This window comes from Rhinolophus ferrumequinum, chromosome 11 (assembly GCF_004115265.2).
Source record: "Rhinolophus ferrumequinum isolate MPI-CBG mRhiFer1 chromosome 11, mRhiFer1_v1.p, whole genome shotgun sequence".
In the NCBI taxonomy this organism is placed as follows: Eukaryota; Metazoa; Chordata; class Mammalia; order Chiroptera; family Rhinolophidae; genus Rhinolophus; species Rhinolophus ferrumequinum.
Window position 1 is genome coordinate 79,714,491 of NC_046294.1, and position 19,243 is coordinate 79,733,733.

Genomic DNA, 19,243 nt, shown 5'->3' on the forward strand with positions numbered 1-19,243 from the left:
TCTCATGAAGTTTGTTATAAATATGTAGACGTTGTTATAGATACAATATCAAACATGTAAACTGAATTTGTTACTGTGGGTTGAAGTGGAATAAGTTTGCAAGGCTCTGCTATAAAAAATCAGGAAGGCAATAATGATAGTTAAGAGTAAGGATGCTAGCATCAGACTTAGTTTGATTTGCAATCCTGCCATTTATGTGCTCAATAATCTTGGGCGTGTTGCTTACCCCGATGTGCCTGCTTCCTCATCTGGGAATCAGGGAGGCACAATACAGTGCCTGTTATCCAATCAATGCTCAATAAACGACAACTTCAGAAAGTGTCCTGTGAGGGACATCCAACTCTATGGGGTCTCAGGGCAGACCTGGTAGCTGCAGGTCGCACGACATGCAGACAAGATGCATTGAGAAAGGATTCTCCCTTACCCCCACAAGCATGGTGTTTGGCTCTTGAATACCTGTGTTAGAGTCTTACAATTACAGAAACAGCAGAAACCAAAACGTTTTAATGTTGGGCTAAAAAACAGGGAATTTCTTTCTCAAAATAGGGCTCAGCCCTGAGGAAACCGTTTTCTGAAGCTGCTGGCCAGCAACAAACAGCACGGGAACATCATCCCAGCATCAGGGGCCAACACGCAAGCCCCAGCACTGCTGCCATAGTTCAGGCAGAGGATTCTGGGCAAGGGACAGAGTTCTTCACTATCCCGACAGACCCCTGAGAAGTCCAAGGAGCTCAGCTCTCACCAGCGCCCCCCTTCTTCGTCACAGGGCAGGCAATCATTGGCATCTACTTCGGGGACGTTGCCACTGGAACTCTAAGGCCTCCTGCCATCCCTGTCCATCTCCAGGGAAAGGAAAGATTAGCAAAGGACTGAGCCTGGAAAAGGGAGACAGTACCCCAGAACAGGGGAAAGCAGACACATGCGAGGAGCCAGGGAGAAAAACCCCCAATGCAGGCAAGGCATGGAGGAAAGCAGTGACAAGAAGAGAGGCAAAGGAAAGGAAACTCGGGGATGGGGGTGGGGAATAAACAAAAAGGCCAAAGGACAAAGAGGAAGATTTTTTAAAGAAAACCGAAAAATAAGTATAAAACAAAAAGGAGGATAAAAAAGAAGTAACGGAAAAAACTATTAGGAAAAGAGACCACCCTTAATTCCACGCTGCTCTGTGTACTGTTCCTTCAGAAGAAGTGCCAGGGCAGGGAAGGGAGAAAGGAAACAGGGGTCCTCTGCATTCCAATGTATGTCCCCTCCTCATGAGTCTGGTCCTCAGCCTGACTTCCATCAAAGAAACTCAGGACACAGGCTCAGGGGGCTTTGGAGAAAGAGGCTTCAAGAAACACGGATTCCAGCTAAGTTGGAGATAAGCATACCCCAGCGTGCCCTCCATTGTCAGGTGCCATCTCATGTCTTCCCAGCCCTGATCCCCTTCCCCAGAAATAGGCTTCAGCTGCCCAACCATTGATATCCATCAGACTCTGGTGTCTTTGTCACTCTCAGAGAGCCCCATTTCCTCACTTTCATATGTTCCACCTTGCATCAGACACATCTGAGGATATCCAAGTATTTTTCTGGTGGCCTATGGGGCTCAACTCCACTTCTGCATTTCAGAGAACTCTGGGAACAAGAACAGAGGACTATAACATCTCTTGACCTGGCCTCATGGGAATGACTTGGCTTATTTGCCTGTCTTCCAGTGTTGCCCCCTTCCCTCGGGGGCTAGGAGAGGGTTTGGCCTGGCACTCTCTCCCTCTCTGGTCTACTTCTGTCTTCTCAAACCTCCAAATCACACAGAGGCAAAACAAGTGCTTGGTGAAAATGACCTAACACAGTCCCTAATTATTTGTGAGGGGCTCAGCCCTGGACCAAGGGGGTAGCCTGACCTCATATCCCTCCCACCTCTCACTCCAAAGTGTGAAGGCTTGAACATATCATGTCATTTCAGCTAAAATGAGCAGGAGCTAAGCTTATTATCATTTCTCAACACAAGCTCTTGCAGCAAACCTGCAGGGATTGCTCTTGAGGGTGAAAGAGGAGAGAAGTGAGAACTTCACAAGGAAGAAACCACCAGTCTCAGAAAATCTCCAGACGGTGAGACCCCATGGGCCTCCCCAGCTCCTTGGGGAGGAGCAAAGGGTCTTAACAGGCAGGCATTCTGTGTTGAAACCCCAGTGTCTGGGGACCAGACAGAGAGTGGACAAAAGGGGAGGAAAGCCTCCACTTGGTCAGGCAGGGCCAGAAGGAGATGAGGAGCAGAGAGCTAAGGCCTCTGCTGGGCCTCAGGCCTGCAATCTGGGCCCAGAGCAACTCCTTGCTATGCTGTACCTATTTGCTGCCAAGTTCACTACCCAAAACCTGAGATTTTCCCCTTAAAATAGAGATTGGGGATGTGGGAATCAGTCTGACCAGTCAGCCTGGCTCAGGTGGTCATGAAGAGCAGCCTAAGTCACTCAGGGCTCCTGAAGCTGCTTTTGAGGCAGAAATACAGAGCATCTTTGAGCACTCCTGCTCTGTCTGTGGGAAGGTGGGCAAAATGCTCAAAATAGAATAAAAGCAAGGGTCAGGACCCAAAGGGGTCTCACTCCCTGTTTCTCTGGACTCTCTGTGGGGTGCCTGTGTGCAGGATTTCTGCAGAAGATAGTCCATTTTGTTAAGCCTTTGAATATTCAAATTGAAAGTACCGCGCAATCATTGATTGTCAAATCATGGGTTTCTAGAGGTTTTAAATACTTGGCATGAGGGGGAAAAAACTCAAACCTATACCCGAAGGTATAAAACATTAATTCTGTTTGCCTCCTGCTCCAGGGACCTGGATGCAGCTGGATGCTTTGTGAAACTTTAAAAATGTTGCATCTCTGCTTCTCTCCTTGCACAGGAGCCCTCCTAGGCGCTGAGTCCCTGCAGCTGCAGCATCCAGCCACAGACCCAGCTTCTGCTGACCACCATGTCGGGTAACTCGGCTGCTTCTCCTGGGGTAGGGTCACGCGGGCCAGGGGCGTTTTGATCTGGGTGTATTTCCACATCTTTTCCTGCACAGAACAGAGAGGCACAAAGTCAGAGCATGCAAGGATGTGCCGGGGATCGTGCGAGAGGGCACGGGCCACACTGTGGCCGCTCCCACTCGGCGCCTGCTCCCGAGAGCAGAGGTCCAGTGGCGGAGTTGGCCGCTGCGGACGTCCGCGTACCCCGGCCCACCACCCGCCCTCCCTCTTTGCCACAGCTGTGACCCTGGGACTTCGCAGCGCGGATTCTGCGCACACAGAAGCGGCGGCGGGGGGAGCTAGAGGCTCACGGTGAGCCCGGGACGCGAGCAGGGCGCGCGGGGCGCACAGAGCTAAGCTGTGACGGTCCCCGTGCCGACCCCGAGCTGCGCCCGCAGTCCCCGGAGCCGCGAACCCAGCGAGGAAAGCGGGGGGCAGAGAATGGACCGCGCAGAGGGCGCGGCGCCCAGCCCCTGCGGGCCGAGCACGGGATTCCCTGCGTCTGGGCGACAAATAGCGCGTCCTCCTTTCCTGGGGAGACCCCTAGCTCCCGGGTCCTGGCCTCGGGGCTCCCTGCTGTCCAGCTGCGGTCTCCGCAGTGACCAGGCGAGGCGCTGGCGGCCTGGCACTGTCGCCAGGCACATAGGCTGGTCGCACGGCCGCCACAAGGCGCGGCGCCCGGCCCCTCCCCGCGCGATTCACCCGGCGCTCCCTCCAAGGTCGAGGTCAGAGCTGGAGTCGCACTGGGCTCCCGCGGCCACCCGGACCGCGAAAGCTCGCCGGGCGGGGCCCGGTGTGATCTAACAGCCCGACCTACTCACTGCGGCTCAGCGGGGCCCACGGGGCCGCGTCTGTCCCGCTCCCGGCACGCTGAGGCTCCCTCCCCGCCGACCCTCCGGCGAGCGCTCGGCTGACCTCGCCAGCCGGGGCTGTCCGGCTCGGCCCTGCCGGCCCCGAGGGCCGCCCTTCCGGAGGGCGGCCTCCCGGCCAAGTGCGCGATCCTCGGGAGACCCACACAACTTTCCCGGAACTCGCGCCGCGCCGACCAGACTAGGAGCCTCTGTGCGCCGCTGAGAAATGCCTGCACCAGAAAGGGAGGGGGTGGGGAGAGACGGGAGGAAGGGGAGAACAGGAGCGGGGCCCAAGGAGGGAGGAGGAAAAAATGGAGAGCCGGAAAGGCGGAGGAAGGGGGCGAGGGAGGGAAGTCTGAAGAAAAAGATCGACGGGAAGGAAGGAGGGAGTTCTCCGGGTCTGGGCCTTTTACTGGGGTCAGTCTGGCAGATCCCTCACCGGCCCAAGTATACAGCTCGCCCAACCCCACAGCTTGCCCCAGGGCTGGCTTCCAGACCAAGGGCAGGTAAAGGTCGGAGCCTCCCGAGAAGCCACACCTGGCCTGGTGGAAAAAGAAGGGACTCAGAGCTTGCGTGGGAGCATCACGGTGGGGTGGGCTAGGTCGGCTGCTACAGATCAGAGAGTGCCCTTGCTCCAAGCCCCCTCCCCCCGCCCCTCCCCAGGTCCATAATACCCTCTCCCAGGCCAGCGGGCTGGGCCCAGATACCCCCAACTTAGTCAGCCAAGGTGGCAAGCTCCCCTGGACTGGTCTCCACATGCCTGAGCAGAAAAACCCGTGTGCTATTGGTCTAGGCACAGGACCCAGCCTGGGGTGGGTGATCACACAGGTTTCCATATGTTCTGATTCCCACTGAGTAGCTGCAACCTGCCCAGTTTCTCTTCACCCCTTCAAGTTTGATAAATTTGAATTTCTTTCCCACTTGTCTTTTAGCATTTTCTCTGTGTTCTCCAAACCTAGAAACCTGGCCTTAGATGCCTTGGTCTATAAAGAGGACTCCCCCCACACCCCAGCCTGACACCCAAACTTCACACTTTACCACTGACTCACTCGGTTGCCTTTCCCCAGAAAAACCAAAGGTGTATCAAGGTGTCCGGGTGAAGATCACGGTGAAGGAGCTGCTGCAGCAGAGAAGGGCTCACCAGGCAGCCTCGGGGGGAACCGTAAGCATAAACCCTTCACTTACTCCCAACTCCTATACGGCCTCATTCAACCCTGCATCTGGGAAGGGACAGAGGCTACCCTGGGCCCCAGTCACTAGCCCCAGACCCGGCCTTCCTCGGGTGTTCTTATAACTTCAGTGCCCAGCTGCATCCCAGTTCACCACAGGAAGCCACAAAGAACAGCTGCAGCACGTTGTGGGGCTCAGGATTTGGGGGAATCCCATCCTTCACTGACCCTAGTTGAGTATGAAGGGCTTGTTGATCCTGTGCAGGGAGAGGAGCAGCCAGCGGGTAAGTAGGTTGTTATTCTGTTAGGAAGACAGTGTATGTGCCCTCACATATGCAAAGAAAATCTCTCCCAGAAACACTTCATTTTAGGAAGCCCTTCAAAAATAGAATCTCTGTGAAACAGCCCCCCTTCCTTCCTCATTCTTCTGGAATAAATGCCTTTGAGGTCATTTATCTATAAATCACCAGTTACTAAAAGTTCCCAATGGAAAGGGGCCATGTCTGCAGAGGAGACAGCTTGGAATATAGAACCACATCCTTAAGCTGTAATGAAGCCTTAAGTAGTTCCAGGTTAACACAAGATTGACCTGGGCTGTCATAAGTGTTCCCTGCCACTTATATGTGTCCTAAACCGTAGTGCTACTAAGAGCTCTCAGGGTAACGGCAGAACCAAATAAACTAGGTCAGGTTTATCCTCCAAGAGAGGGCAATTCATCGCTGAAAGCCCTTGATCTTACAATTGCTTGTGGTTGGTTTGGGCGTGGATGTAGGATCTGATAGCTGGGGCCCACATTGCCAATGTCAGCATTGGTCCTATCTCCAGCTTAGGGTTTTGTGCTGGTGCTGTTTGTGTGCAATGCACGACTTCATAAAATGGGCCTTTGTGGGAAGAGGCAAATGATGTAAGGGTGGTGATCATAGGTTCTAGAGTGGACTGGATTCGAAGCTCTGCACCTCCATGGTATATATCCTCTGGGCAAGTTACTGCGTCTCTCTTGCCTCAGTTTTCTCATCTTTAAACTGGAGATAATAAGATTCTGTGAGGGTTAAATGAGTTATTGCATATAAAGCACTTAGAAGAGCACTTTCCACGTAGTAAGTGCTCAATTAATGTTAGTTATCATTATTATTTGTGAAAAGTAACTACAATAAAATTACGAGCAAGGCTTGAAAGCCAGCTATCAATGTTCATCCACACCCTTTGCCCAGAGTTTAAAGTTCAGGTGTGAGCTTGCTGTGATGTGGTACAAACAGCACAAATTTTACATTTGCTGGAGAGTTTAGTACCTCCATATGCAGAATTTCAGCTAACAATAAAACTTCCACTTGTAGAGGATTTTACGGTGGTTCTTTTAAAGCATTTTTGCACACTCATTATTTCATTTGGTTCTTGTAATAACCAGGGGAAGTAAGTGAGATCATGGTATGCCTCTATTACAGCTGAAGTTCAAAGTCTTGCAGTTATTGACAATAGAGTTAAAAGTAGAACAAAGGTCTTATTCTTAAGACAAAAAAATTCCCACCTATTGGCTCCCTAAATTCATCTTTCTGCAGATCCAGCTGTGCTGAGCAGGAGTCTGATAGCCTCAACCATCAACCCCTCCAATTCAGAGATAATTATAAAATTAATAAAACCAGGAACAAGGGAACTGGGAAATGCTTCTGGAGCAAAAATAAAATAAAATCATCATCAAGATGTTCATAACAAAATGTAATCTTTCATTATGGAGCTTTGGTACATGGTAGAATTCTGCTTCAGCTGCACCTGTAGAAGTCCCACTGGGCATGGCGATTTTATTGCTGTTGGCCTCTTACAAGTTGGTTTGGCCACTGTTCCCCTGTTAGCTAGCTGCAGGAAGGAAGGCAAGGGTTAAATATTTCACTTGTGTATCTGACCAGTATCTGTTCCCTGGGGAGATTTTACTTATCTCAGTTTTTCTGAATTCCCCCCACCCCGAGAAATACAATAAAGCGGTACTGCTGAACCAGTGCCTTGCAGAGCAAAACTTGCTCTCTACTTCGCTTCCTTGAATATTATATCTGCCTCTGCCTGGAGTAACACACAGATGATTTAATTACAAGAGCCAGATGTAAAAATCCCTGGGAACCATCAGAAGGATCTGGGATTCCAGGAAAGCTGTGAAGGTATGCTCAGTAGGCAAGGATGGTAACACCAGGGGATAATGTATGCCCACTTCTTGGTGTAGACTCTTCCAGTTCAACAGAGATGATCTCCAATTTGTTCAATGGTTGAAAGACACCTCTAGGAAGCTTTAAGCCAAGGAGAGAGTTAATTTTATCAAATATACTAAGCAGGAAGAAATTTATCTTAATTTATAAAGTCAAAGTACTATCCACAATTTGAAATTTTAAAAAGGCAATTGTGAATGGAAGTTGTAGATGGAGACAAATATCAGGGTCTCAAACAATGCCAGGAGGAATGTGTGCATGTGTACATGCAGGATTTCTAAATTTGATTTAAAAAAAGAAACAAAAACCAAAAAGCTTATTTAGGCCAGGTCAATTTGCAAACAACCCTACACACACGCACACACACACACACACACACACACACACACAATTCTTTTACCTTTAGGATAAAGGGAAACTTGATAGTACTTATCGAAAGATATAATTTACCCTTTTTATAACCATTAAGTTTTTTAACAGCTTTGATGTGTTTTTTAAACTGTAGATTGTGGATTTTTGTGCTGTTTGAAATCTAAGAGAGGTGGCTTTCTTTGTATTTGTGGAGCAGGGGTAGAAAGTGAACCCATGACTAGAAAGATAATATCAACTAGGATATTGTAAACATACCTGAGGGAGATAAGGCGGGAAGCAGACAAACAGACCATTCCGGGGGAGGAATGGGGTTAATGAGAACTCTACAATGAAGCAGAGTTTTTAAACTCCTCCAAGTCCTTTAGCTCAAGCTGCAGCCAAATATTTGCATGCAGAGCTGCTGAAGGATTCCAGCTTCCTGGTTCATGACATTACAGCATGGATCATTTTCAAAATTAACACCACCTCCTGTTTCAGCAGTGGCTGTGCACTCTCCCAGTGGCTCCATGTACGGGAGTAAGTATACCCTGTAACCGGAGAGAGAGATGTGGTGAGCTCAGCTTCCCAGCACAGAATCAAAGAGTGATGCTGGTCCCTTTAAACTTTAAAGCCACCACCGGAAACCTAAAGAAAATAATAATAATAAAAAATCCTAAATTACTTGGTTAGTAATTTAACTCAATTTAACTAGAAGATAAAAGTGCTTTACTTTAAATAGTTAGAAGGAACAATCTCATAAACTTCAAGTATTTAAATAGAGTAGTGAAAAAAGTAACTTTTATAAAAATGAGTAACAAACATACAAAGAGTTGAAATATATCCTGACCATTAACTAGAATATAGATAGGCTTCAACTCGATGACTAGAGCTTTAAGTAAATATTTTCTATTTTAATGTTTCATAGCTAGTAAGAACATGTGAATATTTTGAGCTACCCACGATTAACAAAGTTAGGAATTGTGTCCTTCAGGGAAAACAAATTCCTAAGACTAAGCAGCCAGATACTATATGAAAATTTTGAAGAAAATGATTGACTTGGTCACAGAAGTTAAGATTAAATCAATGTAAGTCCTTATTAATTTTAAATTAAAATAGTTTAATAGGCTCTTTACTGGATTGGTTTTTTTTTTTAATTGTTACATTTCTCTAATGTAAAAATCGTTTAAGTTAAATTTTTCTCAAAATCAATAGCTTTTAAAATTGAAGTGGGAGGATCTGATACTGGAAAAAAAATCCCCAAGCAAACCTAAAAACTGAATCTAAATGAAATACAACATTGGTTGTATTTAACGACAGCAACTTTTTTTAGAAGAAAGAATCTGGCTTACCTTAAAGCAGAAGGCAACATAGGTCACATCAAAATGTCTTAGCTTTCCCTATATAGAACTTTGATTTCACTTTGTTTTATGGTCGTATTCTTGTTTTGGCAGCTGTCCGGAGAAAATAGTATCCACCTTCCAGATCCAGTCTCAGCATCTTCTGCAGGTCAGTACAGCCAGATTTATAATTCCCCAAAAACTCTTTCAAAAGTCCATCTCGAAAGTCTTTCAATGCTTGATTCAGGGGTTAAGATAGGCACCACCATTTAATTGCAATCCAACCAATCAGAAGGTGAAATAGGCACAGTGACTCCTGATGGAAGCCCCGCAAGGAAACAAAGTGCAAATGTTTTCTTCTTTCTAAACTGTCTGTTCTCTGCTGTCTCATCTGTCCTTAGTTTGTTCTTCTCATTTATTCCAGTACCTCATCTCCAAGTAACTGAACTAGACTCAAAGATCAGAATTGGTTTTAGAAACTTGTTATCATTTTTTATTGTACCATTAGATGGAATAGAGGTCCTGGAATTATGCCTTTGCTCTTGTTCAGTCAGTTTCTAGCCGACAGGGGCTTCCCTCCTCTTCTTTTCTCTCTTCCCAGAAAGCAGTTCAAACAAGTGTAAGTTTTCTCAGCCCAATATGAATAACTCTATTACATAAACACTCCTACCTATGTCACTCAACAGCTAAGAGTTTAAAGAGGTTATACATAAGGAAACATGCTTTTATGGTAGCTCACCACTGAATATTCCACTTTCACTTAACCTCAAAGGAACCTTGAGATTTACAAAACTCCAGTGTTCTGTCATTCCTCTGATAAACGCACTCTAAACTTATCTCCTTTGAGCATTTAAGGATAATAACCACAAATTGGGCCTATTAATACTAAAAAGGAAAAGGAGTCACATTTTCAGCATTGTTCTTGTTTGGTATTTAACAACATACTTTAATGTCATTATCATGTTAACATGTTCCCTAAGAAAGCATTTTTACTTTTTGTAATTTAGAACAAATAGTACTAATTTGTCCCCTACATTCCTGGTTTCTATTTTTATAATTTGCATTGCCATTTATATTATATCACTCCTCAAAATTTAAGTTGCTGAGTAAGTGTGAAAAGTTTAGTAATAACCCTAAATTAAGAGGATTACTTCCCGTGAAATCAGAAGTTTTTCTAAAGCCGCAAACAATTCTATAAGCTACTTCTGAGAGATTTACTTAAACTGTCGTAGGGGCTAGATGTGGATGCTTTTTATGGTCCAAGAAAGTAGAGGCTTGAACATTATTTGACTGTGACTGTTGGACACAGATTGGATCACCATTCTTTCATTTTAGCCCTAGTCACATTCACAACCAATTTCCACATTATTAACCAGATTCATTTCACTGGAACTTGAATTAGCTAAGGCAATGAAAAAATACAGATTGCCTGCCTGTTTACTTTTGTAGAACATCTTAAACTTCCTTTTCCCTTAGACCTAGTAAATACTCAGATTATAAAATAGAAATTCATTGAAATCAATTAAGTGCAATTTTTAAACAACAAAAAAATCTTTTTCCTTTCTCTTCTAGGACTGTATTTTGAACCTGAATCAATTTCTTCCACGCCCGATTATTTTCAACCCCGAGAGTTTTCCAGTTGTGTTTCTTGTGAAGAAAACCCAAGCTGCCTTGACCAGATCTTGGATTCCTACCTTCAGACAGAGACACACCTGGACCCTTTGCTCAATTCCATGCAAAGTACTTCACACTGTTTCCCAGACAGCTTCCAGACTGCCCCTCTCTGCTTTAACCAGAGCCTGGTAATTTATCTCTGTTCTTAGCAAAACCTATTTATTGCTTACTATGGGGTAATAATGCTTTGTAAGAAAGTCTGCATCATCTCATGAGAAATCATACAAACACTATCAACAAGGAAATCATCCAGGAAGGAAGGAGAGAACCATTTACAACTCTGGAGGTAAAAATAGCCACACATTTCCCAAGTCCTATGCCAAGTTGGTGTGGGGCAATAAAAAGGTTTCCTGGCAATATACACTTAATGTTTTTAAACTGTAAAGTTAAGACATCTACTAATTAGAAATCACTGATTTAAACAATGGCCCTTGGATTTGGGGGTTGAAAATGGAATTAAGGCTGTATCTACACAGTACCAAATGGTCATTCTGCTAAGTGGGGTTTTTTGCTTTTTGTTTTTTGGGTTTTTTATGGTCTTTTTTTTTTTTTTTTTTTTTTTTGACATTGAATTGGCTCTACTAACTGGTTGTTTTGGTCTGGTTTAGACACAAGAACTCATTTGAGTCTGAGATGGTCAGTAAAAATGAAGCCCTTAATACTTGAAAGAATTTGGATGGTCTGTTCTTGATGGACCTCAAATGTTTGAAAATGTATTATTTAAAATGGAGTAAGGTTTGCATTAGTAGATACTAGTTGTTTTAGATGTCTTTTAGATACTCATATCATTTTTTTAAACCTTAAAATTAAGTGTTTTTAATGTAAATACCTTTTTCTTTTGGTTAGTCAAAAGTCTGTGTAGGTCTCAGACTACTTTTAAGGGAATAGGAAATTAACGCCACAAAATGTGGACACAGGGCCCCCAGTCATCCAATTCCAATCCAGTTTGCAAGTTAGGCTTTCTCAGTAACAATTTTAGACTTACTTAAGAGAAAACAGAAAGTACCTTTCTCCTCAGGACAAGACTTTGGTGACTGTAAGAGTATGTTCGCATCTTGGAGTCTCCCAGACACTGGATCATTGAAGATCCTAGCTAGTCCTATCTGAGTATGTTCACCTTGTTCTCCATAGCCAAGGGTGTGCAGAAACATCCAAGGTGCCACCTGCAGCTTATATTGTGGCACACAGCAGGATTTGATGTGCAGGTGACTTGAAACACAATGGGATTTTGTGGTTTACGGACAAAGCATCCTCTAAAGTATGGTTAGAACAAAGAAAGCCAGTGAAGCAAGGCAATTAATTGTTGGGAAAGAAATACGTAAATATAGAATGTGGTATCGTGAAATCAGACGATCATAAAATAAAATTACTTCTGCAGACTTGGGTTGGGTTGGGTGTTTTGTTGTGTTCTTTTTCTTTACCCCTAATGTTCTTAGTCTGAGTTAATAAATCCACTCTATTCAGTTCTCTTAATCCTGTCTAAGTTATCAAGCTCTTTGTTCCTTGGTTTTCATTTCTCTAGACCCCAGGATCGCCTTCAGATTCCTCCACTCTCTCTGGTTCCTTAGACTACAGTTACTTGCCAGCTCAGCTACCTTCATATGCTCCGGAGAATTACAGCTCTCCCCCTTCTCTGGACATCAGAAACTGTGGTTACCCCTCAGAAGACTACTCCTACCCTCACTTGCCCTCTCACGCCCAGTACGACTGCTTCTCCTCAGCCACCACCTCTGGCTGCTACTGTGCGTCCTGTGAGGCAGAACACTTGGACACCATCAGAGCATCCGAGTATTTTTCCTATCCCAGCACAGACTATGTGAACTTTGCTCCCTCAGCAGCAGCAACCAGTGATTTCTATATGAGAGAAACAAACTGTGACATCTGCTATAGTTCATAGGAGTTCATTAATGTGGAACATGGCATGCGTGTATGTTTCTACCGCGCCAAGTGACAACTCAAAATAGGCAACCTGTGAACAAAATAGCACAGGCGCAGTTTACGTGTCACAGTTTTCAATTTTCTGACGCTAACTTAGGCATTAAGATGAAGTCCTCAGACCCGTCATTGTGCCATTCCTACTTTGTATGCTTACAGTTAAAATTTTTATAGGGAACATTCAGTTGTTTTACTTTACTGTGTAACGAACAAATTCTAATTTTTTTTACTAATAAATAATTTTGTATTATTAAATGTTGGCTTATTTTTTAAAATTTTGAATAATGGTTTCCAATTTGTTTGAATAATATCAATTACTTCTGTAAATCACTAATTACTTTTCAGTAGTTTAATCTCACTTATTCCTGAATTTAAAATTATTTTAATGTGGCACGATGCCTTGGCTCCCATGATGATGGAGGGTACACACACCTGTGATGGCAGAAAAGTGAAAGTCAGCCTCAACTTTAAATGAGGATGTATGTATATCTCGGAGCAACATCACAGAAAGACATTTATGAATCATTAGTTTCTCGAATCTAACATTAGTCAATGAAATATTAATATGACCAAAAAGCACATCTTACCTACAGCAATATCAACCTGTAGATAATTCTTTTTTATTTCCAAAGTCTTGTTTTGTATACTTTCTGGGCAAATATTTAATCTTCTTTCTCCTGATGCCTGCCTTGCAGTTGATGTATCGTAAAGTTTTAGAATACGTTGTTACCTTATATTTTTGAATGTCTGCTTTAGGTCCTTAAAAATGCATTACTTGTATTTACAGGTTGATTTATAGGATTGGCCATGTTATTTACAACTGAATTTCAGAATTTACTTCCTCTATTAATCTATTTGAACAAGCCCAACTTTTCAAGGTGAAGAGAGTTACTTAAGCTACCTATGCTAGACCATATTGTTAAATCCTGTTTGCTGAGGACACTGAGTAAGGCACAGGACTTAATCCCCGCAGTGAAGTCTGGGAGGCATTGTCCATGTCCCAAGGTTCAGCACAATGACAGCAATACTGGTACCACTGGCACTGGCCAGAGCTGCCATTTTCTGAGCCCTTCCTGTGCAAGAATTGTCTAAAGGTTTTCTCACACATTATCTCATTTAATCTTCACAACAACGTTGGTAGCAAAATGAGGAGTCTAAAGTTCAGTCACCTGCCCAAGGTCACCTCGCCAATAAGCACCCGAACTTGGGTCTGAAGGACATCACAGATGTGCTTCTTTACTCACTCTCTGGTGAACGGTTTGATCCGCTGTTTGTGAAAGACTGTTCAGGAACCTGTAAAATCATCCCCCATTAAACCCCACCTTCCTCTTACACACAAAGATATGTTCTCATCAGAACTAGTCAGAGCTCCCCAGAGGGGCTGGACTGTCCGAGGCTACAAAGATACCAACCATAAGAGCTTTCAGAGACCCCCACTTTGGGGACCAAGGGGAAGAAGCTGACCGACTGCCACTTCAGTGGGCTTCTTTCTATTGGAGGCAGATATGCTTTCAAAATGACACTGCCTGATTGTCCCCTTCTTGGGGACTCCACTAAGGCTTGGGCAAACAGGACAAGTTGCAACCTGCTTCATGGGGTAGATATGCCAGGAAAAGAGAACAATTACTGCCTTTCGGAAATGCCAACAAAACTAAATTTTTAATAGTTTCAAACTAAATTGAAATTGGCCTGTTGTCAACAAATACCCATTCACACAGCCCCTGCATACCTGCCACCCACCCCGAAGGGACAAAAGCAGAGAACAAAAAGATGTCCAGTGGTTGGCACCAAAATATCCCTTTCCTACATGCCTTTTTTTGTTTTGGTTCCCCACTTGTATTGTCTGCCTTCTGAATCAGTTATCTTGTAGCTCTAACAGAGAACATTTCTACCTCTTTGTTTCCTGTTCTTACTTCACATGTCCCTGAGTCTTTGCCTAAACTTAGTGTGGGAAGGATGTAGAGGAATGGGGGTTAGCTAGGTTAACTTTTCCTGAAATTGGTCTTTAGGATACTTCTTTAATTCGGACCAACAGGTCACCTGGCACACAATGAAGTCCATGCATGCTGCCCATCCAGTCTCTTAATCACTACAGCTCATACAGAACAGCGCAGGGACCTACAGCAGCAGGTAAAACATCTGCCTGCAGCCCTGGGGCAACTAGAATGCCTCTCATCAACATATCCCTGGGAAGCTATAGAAAAGATAGGTGCCTGTGCCTCAGCGTGAGAAAGCCTAAGTCAGTAAGTCTGGGGAGCGCCCAGGCGTCTGCGTTTTTTAAATGTACCTAAGTTGATTCTGATATAGTCCTCTGTCTACATTTGAAAAACACTGACGTATTCAATGTCCACACTGTTCACTTGTAGGACCTAGCAGCACAATAATAATAGCTTACATGAACTAAGCTCTTTCTATGGGCCAGTGCGGTGGGCCTTATCTCAGTTAATGCTCAAACAACCACGGAAAATAGATACTAGTACTGTCCTCATTTTAATTGATGATGAAACTAAAGTTTGGAGAGATAAAATAACGTGCCCGAGGTCATACAACCTACAAATCAGAGTGAGAGTTCTCCAATTCAGGCTGTCTGGTGCTACAGTGTGAAGGAACTTCCAGTAGCCTCAGTAAACTTTCCATGCGTTCTACTTGCAGGAATTCGATCTTTTGCCTTAAAAGTCACATGTATGTCTGTAGCCAGTTCCTTATACCACAGGGGCATTTAATAAGATTATCATGGAAGTTCAAATGAATATATATATATATATACACATATATATATATGTATATATGTATATATATATATGTATATATATATATATATATTCAGAACCATTAGAGAGATTAATAAAACAAAATAGTGTAAGTGTTTACCACGTGCAAGATTAATTGTATGCCTTTGAAATACAGTCAAAATTTAAAAAGGATGTGATTTCAAAAATTAAAACTTGCAGAATTTCAGTTAGGATGAGCATGGACTGATTTTCAAACTCTTGGGAAATTTAAATCAGAGGTCAACCCTTGAAGGCTGAGGGAGATAAGATCAAAGAAAGTCGAAGGTAGTAAACATTTGGAAACTATTACCTCAAGCAATGGCCCAAAGTGGTTACGTCTTGGCAGCTGACCTAAGCCTGCAGGTGGACATCAAGAAGAAAGGTATAGATAAGCATAGCTGAAATGATGGAGCTGGGGCGGGGGCGGGGAGATGGGAAGGAGATAGAGGTGGAGTGCTATCTTTTGATAAAAAAAAAAAAAAAAGTTTTTAAAAATCATTATTCAGCCTAGAAAGACGAAGGCTAAAAAGAGAATCAAAGCCAATGAAAGACTAAATAATGTAATTTAAAATAAACATGGTTTACCATCATTTCTCGATCCTCAAAACCTAGGTAACCCCCAGTACAATTCCCAGCAGGGTTGCCCGGGAACATAATTAACTCTCACACTGCCTCTCTTCCTCTTACAGATAAAGGGATGACAATGTCTTCCCTAAAAAACAGGTTTGGTCTGGGAGCATCGCAAAGCCTTGGGAGCTGGATTTTAGTGTGGCGGGGAGAGGGGGTGGAACATTTGGGGATAGGCGGCTCTGTGCTTTAACAGGCAGCGTAATTGGCCCCATTTCTTATGCTCCCATAGGCCTGTGAGTAAAACGTAGGGACTGGAGGATGGACAAATCTGAGAGAACACAGCTTTGCACGGTAACAAAGCATCAAACTCATTGAGGACAGGAATCTGTCTAGAAAACAGTTTCTCTTACTTAATATGGATAGAGAACATGTGATTGGTCCTTGGGAAATGTGAAGTGTGTGTGTGTGTGTGTGTGTGTGTTCCATTCATTGCCACCTGGATAATCCAGAGGAAAGAGGAGACATCTGCTCTTTAACCTGTCAAGATTGGACCTGGAGTGCCAAAGATCTGAAGCCACCATCTCCCTTCCCCACTGTACAATTCTTGGTTGAATAAGCTAGATTTTGAGAAGAGCTCTGCTGTGGGTTATTCCAGTCCTAGGATAGCCCTGAAGGGGGGATAGGGTGAATCCTAGGTAAAGATCAATTTGGGAGTAGGTGACACTTTCTGTAAAGGGGGGTAGGGTAAGAATCATGGTTGTGCAAAGAAGTTAACATTCTCTGAAAGGAGGGCTCATCAGGGGACATAAGATCTAGACCAAGAATTGGGATACATCCTCAAGTGGGCTCCCTGTGAGAGGTTTAATTTGGGGGTGCTTTTCTTTTGGGATGCGAACACAGTCCCATTCAGTACTATGTTTGAATTTTTCTCCTCCCACACTGTAACTCCTGTTGGTTAACCGTAACTGTGCAGGAAGTCTGGTTTCCCATAGAGCTCTGGGTAGAAGTACAGAGACTGAAATGAAGGGATTTTAAAGGGAAGCATGTCTGGCCCAGTTCACCCCTCTCTGCTTAGACATGTGGGGAGCTGGCAGCATTTATTGCAAGGACCTGTAGTCCAGGGCAAACAGGAAGTGATCTGCAGCCAGTGAGTGGTGGCCGAGCGGAGGCGAGAATCGTGGGGAAAGGCATTGATTGAGAAGCCACAGCTCCAAGATATAGCTGGAGGATAATGCTTGAAAGTGAAAGAGGCTGGAGCCCAGGTCACTCAAATAAGGGGTAACTTTAGGACAAATAAAAGAAAGCTTTTCTACAGAGGGTAATAAACTTAAAACAACATATTACCCCTGCAAGTAGAACATTTAAATAGTTTCAAGAAGGGTTAAGATTAATTTGACTGATAATATTTTCGGGCTGGAAAGGGACCCAGAGATCATCTAGTTCAGTGGTTCTAAACCCTGGCTGCACGTTACAATCACCTGAGGAGGTTTTAAAAAACATCGATGTCCAAGCCCAGATCAATCAATCACAATCTCTAGGGTGGGATTTGGGCATTAGAATTTTTTTAACTCTTTATTTTGAAATTACAGTAAGTTGCAAAAGTAATACATAGAGTCCTATGTACACTTCACCCAGCTTCCGTCAGTGGTGACTGACATCTTAAATAACTATAGTACAATATCAAAATCAGAAGTTGACACTGGTACAATGCTGTTTATTAGGCTACAGATTTGATTCCGTTTTCACCATTTTTTACATGCGTGCATTTATGTGTTACCGGTGTGTGGAGGGGTCTATGAAATAAGCATGAATATTTTTTTTAAATCCCCTGAAGATCCTAATGTTCTCATCCCAGAGATGACAACTGTTGTTTCAGTCCCACCAGCCTGCATTCCACAGGTGAGGAAATTGAGTCCAGAGTAGCAAAGTGACTTGTCCCAGGACACCACCATGTTTCAGTAGGGAAGGCAGTGATGTCTTAGTCCAGTGTCCTTTCCTGTTCATAAAGTTGTTACAGGGCAACAATGTGCTATTGAAAAAGAGCTGATTGTCTGAGTGTTGAAGCAAGAGGTAGAAGAGGTATATGCCTAATTTTTGAAGTTGTCTTAAGAGACAAACACACAAAAAGACTTGGGTTTCCAAACTGCATTCCAATATAGGTTACTGCAATACATTGTTTTAAAATTTGCAGAAAGCATGGGCGCTGGCCAATAATAGACATCCTCCTGTGTTCATTATTATTCTGACAGTTCGGGCCTAGAGAGGCCACAAGTCTGGCATCATGTGAACATTCTCATGTTCTTGTACTTTCTGTGTGGCTCCTTTAATTTGCTTCACTTTCAGTGTCTGGGAACATGTGGTCAGACTCGTTAATATGAGTGTTCTCCCCAGGGAATATTCCTCCCATCTCAACTTGAAACATTGAGCCACGGTAGTGGGTGAGCTCACTTACTTTCTGTGGGGCTTGTGTCTTCATTTTATGTGCGTTGGGCCTGAATAAGCCACAGAAACATTTTTTCCCTTCTACAGTACCCTGCTTCTACACAGTGAATCTCCAACCGCTCTCTCTGTGAAACATGGTACATCCAGGAGAATGCGTGGAAAATGGCCCCTGTATGAGTAACATGGCTCCACACTAAGCCCGTCTCAGCCTCAGCACCTCACCTGTCTTAATAAATCTTTTTGCACACCACCCTTTACCCGAAACAGAGAAACACAGCAAGGACCTCCATGTAAACTTCAACTGGAGTCTGGGCCCAGGAAAGCTGCAGTGAATTGAGAGTCTCCAGCGATGGCGGTAGCAGGTTAGAAGCCTGGAGCTCTTGACCCTGACTCTCCTCTGAGTGCTCTCCTGGGACCTGCTCATCAGTCCACCATGTGCAGTCAAACTGAATTGGGTTTGAGGAGCCAGACTATTCCTGAATAGCTTGTCTCTCTGCCATGGGCTTAGTAAGCAGAACTAGACGTAGACTGCTGGAGAATCTCCCTGCACCCTCTTTAAATTTCCCTTTCAAGACTTTTAAGCATTCACTCGCAGCCAAGCTTTGTGAATAAGAAAATGTAAAGGCTGAGGTTTTGTCCCTGTCCCCAACATTTCATGGGAGGTAAAGGAGGAATCAAAGCTACGATGGGCTTGGCTGCCCTTTCCTAAGGCTTTGTCTCCTCGTCTGTGGCAATGGATAGTGGAGGACCCCTTGCTTGGTGAGCAACCATTTGTGCCACCCCCACCCTGTGCTGGCACGTTGCCTTTTCCTGGCTGGGCAGCAAGAACTCAATGATTAACTGGAGGAGGCCATCTGTGTAGGACGTGTAACTGAGCCTTCTGATCTGGTCAGTCATGCAGAGCCTGGGCCTTGGTGTTATAGGAGAAAGGTGCATTCACTTCTGTAGTTCTTCCTGCAGCAGGAAGAGAGGA

General features: G+C 44.3%; 2 protein-coding genes across 3 annotated transcripts; one reads left to right on the forward strand and one right to left on the reverse strand.

The window, feature by feature from the left end:
* Nucleotides 1–505: 505 nt before the first annotated feature.
* On the forward strand, nt 506–12,694 carry POU2AF3 (POU class 2 homeobox associating factor 3). Of its 2 annotated transcripts, XM_033121708.1 has the most exons (5): nt 506–2,948; nt 4,897–4,991; nt 8,993–9,047; nt 10,451–10,680; nt 12,075–12,694. In XM_033121708.1, the coding sequence occupies exons 1-5, from the start codon at nt 2,942–2,944 to the stop codon at nt 12,447–12,449; spliced, it is 762 nt and encodes a 253-aa protein (XP_032977599.1). In that variant the 5' UTR covers nt 506–2,941; the 3' UTR covers nt 12,450–12,694. The 2 variants fall into 2 exon arrangements, with proteins under 2 accessions (XP_032977599.1, XP_032977597.1); XM_033121706.1 differs by lacking the exon at nt 506–2,948 and having other exon boundaries at nt 4,302–4,991.
* On the reverse strand, nt 2,963–4,699 carry LOC117031242 (uncharacterized). Its single transcript, XM_033121705.1, has 2 exons — nt 3,800–4,699; nt 2,963–3,026 (listed from the first exon to the last, which is right to left on the reverse strand). The coding sequence occupies exons 1-2, from the start codon at nt 4,663–4,665 to the stop codon at nt 2,978–2,980; spliced, it is 915 nt and encodes a 304-aa protein (XP_032977596.1). The 5' UTR covers nt 4,666–4,699; the 3' UTR covers nt 2,963–2,977.
* Nucleotides 12,695–19,243: the final 6,549 nt, after the last annotated feature.

What these genes read in the sequence shown, in the direction of transcription:
- LOC117031242 (XM_033121705.1), bottom strand. Translation starts at nt 4,665, where the DNA reads ATGGAAACCTGTGTGATCACCCACCCCAGGCTGGGTCCTGTGCCTAGA. An exon ending in GTGGGCCCCGCTGAGCCGCA is followed by an intron (nt 3,027 to 3,799) that starts GTGAGTAGGTCG and finishes TGTTCTGTGCAG; the next exon opens with GAAAAGATGTGGAAATACAC.
- POU2AF3 (XM_033121706.1), top strand. Translation starts at nt 4,803, where the DNA reads ATGCCTTGGTCTATAAAGAGGACTCCCCCCACACCCCAGCCTGACACC. An exon ending in AGGCAGCCTCGGGGGGAACC is followed by an intron (nt 4,992 to 8,992) that starts GTAAGCATAAAC and finishes TTGTTTTGGCAG; the next exon opens with CTGTCCGGAGAAAATAGTAT. An exon ending in TCTGCTTTAACCAGAGCCTG is followed by an intron (nt 10,681 to 12,074) that starts GTAATTTATCTC and finishes TCATTTCTCTAG; the next exon opens with ACCCCAGGATCGCCTTCAGA.